The sequence below is a fragment of the Canis lupus genome, chromosome 33 (assembly GCF_011100685.1).
Source record: "Canis lupus familiaris isolate Mischka breed German Shepherd chromosome 33, alternate assembly UU_Cfam_GSD_1.0, whole genome shotgun sequence".
NCBI classification, from domain to species: domain Eukaryota; kingdom Metazoa; phylum Chordata; class Mammalia; order Carnivora; family Canidae; genus Canis; species Canis lupus.
The window spans coordinates 18,424,396-18,436,819 of record NC_049254.1 but is presented as its reverse complement, the minus strand read 5'-3'; the positions used below and the strand labels follow the sequence as shown (position 1 = coordinate 18,436,819).

The 12,424-nt window shown below is 37.6% G+C and overlaps 1 protein-coding gene across 1 annotated transcript in view; it reads left to right on the top strand.

Annotated features, from left to right (window-relative positions):
• The window catches only part of SPICE1 (spindle and centriole associated protein 1), a 57,716-nt gene that overhangs the window by 31,551 nt on the left and 13,741 nt on the right, over positions 1-12,424 (top strand). The window contains 6 exon segments of the mRNA XM_038582839.1: positions 2,544-2,680; positions 2,892-3,029; positions 3,393-3,658; positions 5,013-5,144; positions 9,750-9,897; positions 10,762-10,986. Coding sequence (XP_038438767.1) covers positions 2,544-2,680; positions 2,892-3,029; positions 3,393-3,658; positions 5,013-5,144; positions 9,750-9,897; positions 10,762-10,986 — 1,046 coding nt within the window.

The following is a 12,424-nucleotide window of genomic DNA, read 5'->3' as shown; positions in this document are numbered from 1 at the left end:
AATCTCTTCAGACTAGCAAAACACTGTCTAGCCATACACTTGTTCTTCTCTCCAGAGCATGCTTTCCTAACAGTGTCTCCTAATTTGAGCATCTTTTGCATTCTGAGCAGGCTGAAAATTTCCCAAATCATCAAGTTCTGGGTCCTTTGGCTTAGTAAGTTCTTCCCGCAATGTAGCTCTTTCCTCCTGCATTTCACTCTAAGCAGCAGTAAGAAAGTGCACTTCACCTTCAACACTGGGTTTGGAAAAATCTCCACAGCTAAATATCCCACGTTCATTGCTTACAAGTTTTTTCAACACAACTCAGCTAAGTTTTCTGCCAGTTTGTAAGAAGGGTTGCCTTTCTTCCAGTTTCCAATAACATATTTCTCATTTTCTCCTGAGCCCTCATCTTTAATAGTCATATTTCTACCAGTGTTCCGTTTATGTCGATAGAGGCTTTCTCTACCATGCTCCTCACTTCCTCCTGAGTTCTCAGTGGAAGAGTCTGTGACATCCATATTTCTACCAATAGCCTATTTAAATATATATTTTTTAATATTCACCTAAATTTTTTCTAATAACAACCAAAAAATTCTTCCATCCTCACCCATTATCAAATTTCAGAGCTTCTTTCACATTTTTAGATAGTTTGTTACTCTAGCCCCTCATATCTAGGTACCAGAGTGTATATATTAGTTTTCTGTGGCTACTATAACAAATTACCACAAACCTAATGACTTAAAACAGAAATTTATTCTCTCACAGTTCTGGAGGCCAGAAATCTGAAATCAGTTTTACTAGACAGAAATGAAGGTATTGATAGGGCCTCATTCCATCTGGGTATTATAGGGGAAAATCCATTTCTTGCCTCTTCCAGCTTTTGGTGGCTGCTGGCCTTTCTTGGCTTGAGTTCACGTAACTCCCGTCTCTGCCTCTATCATCACAGCACCTTCTCCCTCTGGTGTGTGTGTCAGAATCTCTTTATGTTTCCCTCTTAGAAGGATGCACTTAATTGCATTTAGGGCCCACTCAGATAATCTAAGGTTAGATAATCTCTTTATCTCAACATTCTTCCTAACGTAATCATATCTACAAAGTCCCTTTTTAGTCAGATACGGTAACATTCATAGGTTCCAGGGATTTGGTTGTATCTTTTGGGAGGCTGTTCTTAAACCTGTCTTACGTAGCACTGTATTATTTTTCTTGTTGTCGCATAACTTGACTCTTAAAAGTATAAACATTAGAGACAGTAATGTAAATTCAGACTGGTTTGGATTTTCCTAACTTGTACGGAAATCTCATTACAATACTCTTCTTAGGATTTATCCTGAAGGTTGGATTTTGAACTAACACTGTTTTAGAGAGGATTCTTTCTGATGCATTGGATGATGCATCTGATGAATGGATTGTGTTATAGGCTTTTTGCTAAATATATTTTGTAGCAGCTAATGTGCAATGTGCTATCCATAATTTGCTCGAAAGCAACTCCCTTAGGCTGAGCTTTGTGGAGCCACCAAATAAGATTTTCCCTTTCCTCTTTTTTTTTTTTTTATAACAGCTGTATTGATCTATAGTTTACATACTATATACAATCCACCCATTTAAAGTATAATATTCAGTGATTTCAGTATATGCAGAGTTATACAACCTATAGTCAATTTTAGAACATTTTCATTACCCAAAAGAAACCCCATACCCTTTAATAACCAAACTCCATCTCCTCCCAAGCCCTTCAGCCCTATCCAATCTGTTAATCTATTTTCTGTCTCTATAAATTTGCCTATTCTGGGCATTTCATATATATAGAATCATTCAGTATGTGGTCTTTTGTGTCTGGTGTCTGTCACTTGATATGTTCTCAAGATTCATCCATGTTGTAGCACATATCTCCACTTCATTCCTTTTTATGGTTGTATGGATGTAGTACATTTTACTTCTCCACTCATCAGTTGGTGGGCATCTGGGTTGTTTCAGCTTTTGTGTTACCTGCCTTTTTTAACTCTCAGTCCAATTGAGAAATAGACAAGGGAATCAGGTGTTGGAGATTAAAATATCAGCCTTATCAATGATAAAGATGATTATAGCAAAAGGCTTAGTTCTTTAACTCCCTATATGCAGATCTTCCTCCCATTCCTTCTCCCTGCTCCCAGAGACTCAGGGCAGAGTCTGCTCCTGTCACTTTACTTCAGGGATGAGCAGAGACTGTGTTCTGAGGATGGCCTTCTTCACAGGAGAGAGAAACCAGAAAGGACCAAGCCATGTACTTTCTCTGGGAGAGAGAGAGGAGAATGGGGTCCATACCTGCAAAACTTCAGAAAGGGCAAATTGCTCCTGTGATTAGGAGCCAGAGTAGATAGGAAACTGGGAGGAAGATGGAATGATTTCTTCTAACACTAAGAAGTCTGGCATTTTAGCTTTCTGTCTTAACAGCTAAAGCAAAATATATTTTTCTTTGATTATGAATTATTAAAAGTGCCACCAGTCAAACATGTAAACAGTTGAACAGTTTAAATGAGAGCATTTATTAATTCTAAAATAGCTTGTTGTCCCATAATTGATAGGCTTCTCCACCAACTAAAGGAAGATAATTCTGAGTTAATTAATAAGCTGTGGACTGATATTCAGCAGAAAATAGCAGCACAGTCACAAACCCCTTCAGGAACTCCATCACCTGCCCCTCCATCAGGAGAACAAAAAGGTTTGTTCCTCCATTGTCTTATTTTGCAGGAAATAGTGACTTGTTTTATTATGTTGTTTCTTAAATATAGTAATTTTTAAAGGAGTATTATTTGAGTTTTGACTGACTTTACCAAATTGTATACTACTGATTGATCTATTAATTGAAATGCTTTAAACTTTTTTTGTTGTTCACTTGAGAGTCTTTTGGAAATATACATATATTTTTTCAGCTGCTCTGAATGCTACTGGTGCTGTCAAGAGAATCCATACCAGGGTTCAATCTGAAGAATCTACTGCAGCTCTAGACTCAAGCTATGTTGTCGGACAAGTGCTGAACTCAAGGAAGCAAAAACAGTTGTTAAATAAAGGTTCAGTCCCTTAATTTACAAAGATGAATTATTAAACACGTAACTTGATACAGCTTGCTTAATCTCTTAATAGAGTTTTTTTCCTTAAACTCATCCATTTGGAGCCAACTAATTAAGGCTTTGTTGAACAGTATCTAAGAAATGCCTCAAAATACAACAATGTAACTCTATAAAAAATCCTTCTAATACATTCATTATAGATAGTGTAAACCTGATTTAAACTGTATGAATTCTTTTGTGAGAAAATGGTGATAATTTCTATAAAAAGCTTTTATAAACTGAATAACAGTCAATGATTTTTCTAGTAGCTTGCTGGCATAATTTTTCCTGGTCTTCTAATAGAATGACTTCTGTTATTCTCAGTGAAAAGAAAACCGGATTCACATTCTTCTTCCAAGCAAAAGAAGAACACATTAACAGCTAGCACAGCCTCTACCGACTTACCAAATAGCAATAATTCCAGCCTGGATGTCCTCAAACACATGATAAATGAGGTGGAACATGAAATGGAAGAATATGAACGGTGGACAGGACGTGAGGTCAGGGGACTGCAGAGTAGTCAGGGTCTTACAGGCTTCACTTTGTCACTGGTGGGCTCCCTGTGTCGCCTGGTTCGGTACCTTAAAGAGGTAAGAGCAAGAAGTTATTAGAGTCTCTTCTTCAGAGTGGTGGTAGAAAATTTTTTTTTCCCTCTACACTTAGTTTATTGCAATTTCCAAATGAAATATCATCAAATTCAAATAGATTTGTATAAAATACCTCAGTTTTAGATTATCTGCAGTAAAATTTTCTCCTCTTAATTTTCCTCTACATGCTGATTTATATATCATCAATTATAAATGATGTTGATTTTAATATGTTGATTTTAATTCATAAAATATAATTAGTAATGTAAATCTACTATAAATTAAGTTGTGTCTTATGCTGACATTGGATATTATGGCTTGCAGTATTAAATTCAGTAGTACTGTTAAGTTTGTCCTCACTCTTGCTTTTCTCAGTTTCCTACTCCCACTGTGGTTCAGTTTGGAAAGTGGCATGCCTGCAATCTAGACACAGACTGGAAAAATTCTTCATATTATCCGTGTGGCTACTTGGGCTTTGTCTGAAGTGGGAGATCTTTTGTTGCTGTGAAAATAATTTATAAGAGAAGCAAGAATTGTTTCTTTAATTCATCAGTGAATAATCAGTCTTCAGAATGCTGTGGAATTAGAGTTAGCTATACATTTCATCTTTCAAAAATCATTTACACTGTTATTTACTTTTTATATATTTAAATTTGTTAAATACAACAAAAAATGTTCAAGGAAATTTTATTATTAAAGTAGTTGATTCATCACTCTAATTCAGATGTTTCAATTTCTCTGGAGCTATCTTCCTAAAATTACTTTTTAGTGAAATATTTATTGTACTATCAGACTTATTAAAGTCTTACCTTTCTTCTGCCCTTAAGTTAGGAGTCTCCAGAAGTGTACTTTTGGCTCTCCGAAGGTATTACAGGTTTAGTAGCATCTGCTGATCACCATTCACATGGTATGAAATTCAAAGAAACAGAGGGATATAGATAAAAATTCTGATTCTTACCCTTAATTTCCATTTAACTGGTTTGCTTCCTTGTAGCCAGCTATCATTACCAGATATGAGTGTATTCTTCTAGAGATACTCTGTGTGTATTCAAACAATATGTATATGTACTTCCCTCTACTTTATTCTACAAAAATTGTATTTACTTCTGTATACCATTTTGTTTATTGTGTTCTATGTAAAGAAGGGAAAAGGACACAGCATTTCATTTTAATGAAATATAAAGCTTTTAATACAAATGTGTAATTCTCATTACTGTCACAATATACTTTGTAAGTATTATTTTCTTTGACGGCTTTGAGTAGAAACTCTTAGTTTTCAGTATTCGATGCTTTTGATGGGAGTTTATTTTTGAGAGTTTTATTGATGCAAGTTGACTTTTTTTTTTTTTTTTTGTAGAGTGAGCTCCAGCTGCGTAAAGAAGTAGAGACAAGGCACCAACTGGAACAAATGTTAGGTGATCATCGAGAGCTCATTGATGCTCTTACAGCTGAAATTCTTTTTCTTAGAGAAGAAAATACTGCTACCCAGGTACTTAGAGGAAATCCCAAACTTTTCTTTTCTTCCTTTTTTTTTTTTTTTAAAGATTTTATTTATTTATGAGAGGCACAGAGAGAGAGATAGAGAGAGAGAGGCAGAGACACAGGCAAAGGGAGAAGCAGGCTCCATGCAGGGAGCCCAATGTGGGACTCGATTCCGGGTCCCCGGAATCATGCCCTGAGCTGAAAGCGGTGCTAAACCGCTGAGCTACCCGGGCTGCCCAATCCCAAACTTTTCTATGTTTAGTAGAATAAAACATTTTTAAGAATATATAGGATTCTCCTTTAGTTGTCGTTGGTTAAGTTGTGCTAATGTGATTACTTATTACTTCCTTATTATCATCAATGGTAGCTTTTCCTGAACATTTATTATACTGGAGGTACGATAGTAGAAACTTGGACTACAAATAGAATATAGAATATGTCTACTAAGGGGATCCCTATATCAGCGGTTTAGCGTCTGCCTTTGGCCCAGGGCATGATCCTGGAGTCCTGGGATCGAGTCCCACATCGGGCTCTCTGCATGGAGCCTGCTTCTTCCTCTGCCTGTGTCTCTGCCTCTCTCTCTCTCTCTCTCTCTCTCTCTCTGTGTCTCTCATGAATAAATAAATAAAATCTTTGAAAAAAAATATGTCTACTATCATTAAGAAACATACTATTTAGTGGAGCAGAGAGAATCCACATTTAAATGGTAACTACCAATATTATAGTAGTTTATCCAAAATAAATGAATGAAATAAATAAGTGAAATAAATGTTGTGATAGCTACTTTTAACTTCAAAACAGCAGAGGATACCATTTAGGAAGCTTCCTGTAATCATATGCCATTTAAAATTGCTTGCAGTATCTTCATATTTATCAGATAAGTCCTCTTTGCTGCTTGTCTGGATAATTGCTCCCTTTTTTTCTTTTCTTTTTTTTAAACATACACAGTATTATTTCTAGAAACTAATCTTACTGCCTCAGTACTTCATTAATTATTGTTTATTTGTGCCCTTTTGGTACTCTCTGGATATTGCTCTCATTGCGCTTACACATACATATATATCTGTTTTCAAGACTGAGCTGTTTGAGGGTTTTAGTCATCTCTGTTCTCCAGTGATGGTTATTATTACTTTTATTTATCAGTCAAAATACATTGGAAAAGCAATAGTTAGTAGGCAAGTTGTGTTGTATAAACGGACCCTAGATATAAGACATGCAATTTTTTATTGATCTATATGGTTCACATAGCATTTAATTCATCCTTTTAAAGTGTACAATTCAATTGTCTTCAGTATATTCAGAGTTATGCACCAGCACAACAATTATCTAATTCCAGAATGTTTTCTTCACCCCAAGGAGAAACCCCAAACTTGTTAGCAGTCGCTCTTCATTCTTTCCTCCCTTTAGCCCCTGGCAATTACAAATCTACTTTGTGTTTTTATAGATATGCTGAATGTGGATATTTCATATAAATGGAATCATGCAATATGTGATCTTTTCTGTCTGATTTCTTTCACTTATCATAAAGTTTTCAGGGCTTAACTATGTTGTAGCAGGTGTGAGTGCCTCATTCCTTTTTATTGTCCACTAATATTCTCTTATATGGTCTATACCTCGTTTTATCCATTCATCAACTGATGAATATTTGAGTTGTTTCTGCCTTTTTGCGTATTATGAATGAATGATGCTGTTATGAATACTCATGTACAAGTATTTGTGTGAACATAGGCTTTCAATTCTCTTAGGGAGATGAGCAGTTTTAAAATGTACTAATTGGCCCAACAACTATTGATTTGGGCCTGGCACTGTTCTTGGTGTAGAAGATACAGTAGTGAACAAAGAAGAAATCTTTGGCCTCATGGAGCTTATATTCTAAATAAACCCTAAAAAAAAAAAAAAGTGAAGTACATTGTAAGTTGGATGGTGATATGTACTGTAAAGAATAAAGTGGGTAAGAGACTTAGGAAGTACCTAGGGTGGGGAATTGTAATTGTAATTGGGATGGGCCATGCCTGTTTGAGGAGGAGACATTTGAGCCAAGCCCTGAAGAAGGTGAGGAAGTGAGTGTGCAGAGAGCTAAGAGAAGAGCAGTGCAGGCAGAACAGCAGGTGCAAAGGTCTTGAAGTGGGAGCATGTTTGTTGAGCTCAAAAACCACTGTATTAGAACGTGGGAGAGGGAGAAGAGTAGTAGACAAGAGCCGATAGATAAGTCGGGTCATTGGGCATACAGGCCCAATGGGGAAGGATTTCGGCTTTAATGCTGGATAAGAAGGGAGACCACCGAAGGGTTTTGAGGAGAGAAGAGATGTGATGTCATTTAGGTGGTGGCTGTGTGGAGACTAGATCGGAGATCACCTCCCTTTCTCAGTTCATGGTGCCTTTAGTATCTCAAGACGCCTCTAGGCCAAAAGAAATACCTAATGGTTTTGTTTATTAAGTAGTTAGGTTCAAATGACTTAGTTAAGTATTTAAGTCTTAACAACTTAAATGATGTTTGAAAATACCAAAATATCAATATTGATAGAAAAAGTTCATCTTTATTCATGATTAAATAATTATTATTAATGGGATATGTATCGCTGTTGGGTACTGTATAGCTTCTCAAAGATTGGAATCAGAGAGGTAAGATAGTGGAGGAGTCAGGCTACCCTGAGCTTGCCTCCTCCCTTGAACTCAGCTAGATAAATATCAAATCATTCTGAACACCTAAGAAATTGATTAGAACTTAGAGAGCAAAGGTCGTTCTTAGAAGAATGACCTGTGTAAGGTAGGAACTGCAGAGTTTATTCATGGGAGGAAAGAGCCTGTGTGTGCTCAAAGGAGGGAGCCCTGACTACAGGGGCTGTAGAAAAAGAGAAGGAGGAGAGAGAGAAATGGGGCTGGGGTGGAGGGTGGGGGAGAAAGAGTGGAAACACATGCAGGAGACTGCACAAGAAAACTATTCTGCAAAACCATTGATAGAAAGGAGAAGGTTATAGTACTGCCAGTTTTCTATAAATAGCAGAGCACAGATTCTGAAGTTTCAGAGGTCTGAGACATTGCAGATTTGTGTCTGGGGAGCTGACCAAGTGCTCTGATGGGAGAGCAGAGCTGAGCCCCAGCAGGGGACAGTCTGAGGATCCCCAGTGTCACATGGGGAGAAATGGTTCCCCTGCCTGGAGTGCATTTAGTAAAATGATAGGGCCTTTCCATGGGTACGTGACCCTGTAGGCACCATGGAGCTGTCTCACTCACCAGTATAGGATCAAAGAGCCGACAGAGGGCTGCAGACCTTGAGGCCAGCTTTGTATTGCAGTTTACCATAAACTCCCAACCGCTGCACAGTCAGGCAGCTGTCTTCTGGGATAAGCGGGCACTGGCCATAGTGCAAGGAGACCCTCCCCCAGAACCTCGGTGCCTGTCTGTGCTGTGGGGGTCTCTGAAGTGTGGGCTTTTAAGACCCAGCTGAGCCTAAGATAAGCTGTGAACTACCTCAAACCGATTCACTGATACCTGCCTGACAGATGTTAAACAGCAGCGTGTTCTTCAAAAACTTTAAATGTCCTTTGGTGCCCTTGTGAGTTCACTATTGTGCTCCAAGGTGCTTCAGGCTTTTTTTGGGAACAGGCTATAACTAGACTCTAGGTGGTCAAACACAGAAGCAGAGTGTTATACACAAGAGTTATTGAAATAATTCAGGTGAGACATGGCAGCCTGGTCTATCTAGGTTGGAAGTAGGATAAGTTGTGAAAAGTGACCAAATTATGAGTATGTTTTGAAGGCAAGTAGTAGGATTTGCTGATGGTTGGATATGGGGCTAAGGAGAGGATGTGAGAAGAGTCAAGAACTCTTGATTCCAAAGTTGCAGACTGAGCATTTAGAAGGATGGAGTTGCTGCTAATGAGGTGAGGATGTTCAGGGAGAGTTTGGTTTTATACATGTTAAATTTGAGAAGCCTATATGTGAGTTCTAGATGGAGATGCTGAGTGGGCACTGGAGATGAGTGTGGAATTTGGGAAAAAAATTTGGACTGATATGAAATTGTATAGTATACTTCATTTAGTAGTCCCACTAATAATCCTTCTGACTTCTGATATCTGTTTTTATTAAATGCCTGTACATTTTGGATAAATATATGCATATATATACATACATATATGTGTGTGTGTATGTATGTGTGTATAATATTTCCTATCTCTGTATAGATAATTTTTGTTAACATTATTTATATACATTACATAAATTCTTACAGGGTCATGTTTATCAGTTTAAATGCCTGTAAAATATTCTGTTAAATTTCCTCTACTTGATATACCTGTCTCTTGAGGTAGCTTGAATCCGTTGATACCATTTATATAAAGAGGTTTTACAGATCAAAAGCCCTGTAAAGAGGTTAATTCTTATTGTTGTAGCAGTGTATTTATTAATTAATAATATTCCATTATACATTTACCCATTCCTCTGTCATAGGACTTTTAAAACGTTTATGATTATGTGTTCTTACAAATGTGGTATTCTATTTGAATGAAAATCCGAAGTTCCTAGAGTAAAGTAATGATATAGTTGTACATGTCTAGGTGATGGTCTGATGTCTGATATGTCAATGATGTTATTTCATTCTTTTTTTCTCCAGGCAAGACTTCAGCAGTACATGGTCACAACAGATGAGCAGCTTATATCACTCACACATGCCATGAAGAACTGTCCTGTGATAAAAAGCAACAAAGAAAGTCAGACATCAGAAAGGGGATCCACGAGTAGAAAAATTATAGATAATCTAGGTAAGCGTGGTCTTATTATCCCAGGTTGGTATTAAAACACAGAGTAAACAAAACTATAAACTTATATATTATTGGTCATGTATACATATATAATGTCAGGTGACAATCGCCATCACTATTTCCAGCTAAGATTTATGGGGTATCTGCTCTTTGCCAGGCATTTGTAAAGTGTTTTATGTGTATTATCTCATTTAGTCCTCATAATAGTCTTACGAAGTACGTATCCTTGTTATCTCTACTTTCTCAAAGAGAAAACCAAGGCTTAGCAAGATCACACCACTAGAAAGTAGCAGAATTTGCTTCCTAGAGTGGGGCTTTAATGCCAGCACTTTCGCCAGGTTCAGGAGGAATGGAGATGGTCTCGGAAACAAAAAGAAATATTGAGTTTTAGAAATTCGTAACTTCTGTTCATTTGTGATGATGTTTGGAAAACCTTTCTTCATGTACCATCATATGCCAGAGCCTGAATAGGACATTTAGGCTTCACCATGTTTTTTGCTTCCAAGTAATACTTTGATGAATGTCTACGTGTGGCAAGTATCTTATGCACTTTAGGAAGTGTTTTCTCAGGAGGGATTCTAAGAAGTGGCTGACGAAAATTTAAGTTACATGAGAGAAACTCACTGGCCAGTGCAGGTCTCAAGGACTAAAGGCTGTCAGTGCTTTTCTCAAAAAAAACAGCTTCCTCTTCCCTGTGCTGGGCCCTTGGGAGCCTTGCCTGTGAGTGACAGCTAAAGGAGGCGAGGGCCTCGGAAGTGAAGGCTCTAGAATCCGTGTGATTTTGCTTTCTGTGGAACTGCACATCAGTGTAAATACCTGCAATGTGTCCACACTTTAAGTGCTGATAGCCTCTCTCTTCTTCAGAGGGTCCCATTGTAAATGCTAATGTCTCCATGCCATTGGTGTTCAGAGGGGAAGAAGTGGCGGAATTTGCACAGGAAGACTTGCCAGTTAAACTGTCTCAGGTGCCAGCTCCCCCGGACAACGTGACTCTGACTAACAGTTTTCCAGCACATGTATTTGAGCCCGCTGTGCTGTTAACACCACCCAGGCAGAAGAGCAGCTCCGGATTCTCCCCCTTGCAGGACGGTAAGCAGGCTTCTTCTCAAGTTGTGTGGCTGTTGTTTTATGCTTGTATGTATGTATCAGGTTGTGTCCATTGTTTCCCAATAAGCAGAATTCTCGAAGATACTGAAGCCAAAAGAGAATTTTTCAGGGTTGTTTATATCACGGGTGTTATACCTGTGGTGAAATTTCATTATGTATCTCTTCTGTTAGACATTGTAAATATTAAATCAGATCAAAGGATCAAAGGCCTCAACATTAAAATGTGCAGTAAGGGAAATTCTTTTCTCCCTATGGTCCAGGAGTGTAGGAAAGGGTAAGAAATGAGGAGATTATAGTCCAGAGAGTAATGAAAGCTTAACCAAGGAAAGGTAAGAACTTGACTTTTTTAAGGATTTTGTAAATCAGATCTGGTTGTTAACCTCTTTCTCCTTGAAACTTTTTAGCTTAGCCAGTTGAGGTAAGTTTATAATGAAAGTTGATAGACAAAAAGAGCTTTAGGGTTGCTCTTTGTAGGACACAGAGTTTAAAATAAAATTTTGAAAATTTATTGTTAATCCTTGGCTCGGCGATTTTTAACTTGGGGGCTAATGGATGGCCTTCAGAAGTACCATGGAATGCTTTATTGTTTGGAAAATTGTGTTTATTTGTCCACCTATGAATTTTTCTGGACCTATATAGCCTTTTTTTTTTCATTTTCAAAACAGTTCTTCAATCAAAAAACTACCTTAGACTCTCTCTTCCAGTGTTTTTAGAAAAATGTTATTCAGTCCTGATTTGCATACATTTTTCTTTCTTTTTTTTTTTTTTTTTTTTTAAGATTTTATGTATTTATTCATGGGAGACACAGAGAGACAGAGACATAGGCAGAGGGAGAAGCAGGCTCCCTGTGGGGTGCCTGATGCAGGACTCCATCCCAGGATCCCGGGATCACGACCTGAGCCAAAGGCAGACGCTCAACCATTGAGCCATCCAGGTGCCCCACCATTTTTATTTCTTTAAATAGTGTACATTCTCACATAGGGAAACAGAATAAGTTTTATTGTCATTGGAACTTACAAATTTGGTCAGATTTTCTGTACCTTCTTTTCAATAAAGGACATGAAGAGGCTGTAAGGATTAAAGAAAATGACAAGTCCTTGTCATTATAAAATTTGTTTTGGTATTTATTATGTGATTATAAAGTCTGAAAGATTTTGTGGTAGGGAGACAGTGCTAGGCTGAGGGTCAGAAGTGCTAGAATGCTGGCCCATTTAATGACTAGCGGGGAGGCGGGGCTAAGACCCTTACCTTCTCTGCATTCATTTTCCTAGCTCCAAAATGAGAGATTTTTCTTTTATCTTTAATATTCCTCTAACTCTACAGTTCTGTGATTTGGTGTTACCTCTTTAGAGGCTAGAGAGTATTATTAACTCTGGCTAGATTTAGGATTATATGATTTCAGTTCTGATTTCTGTTCAGG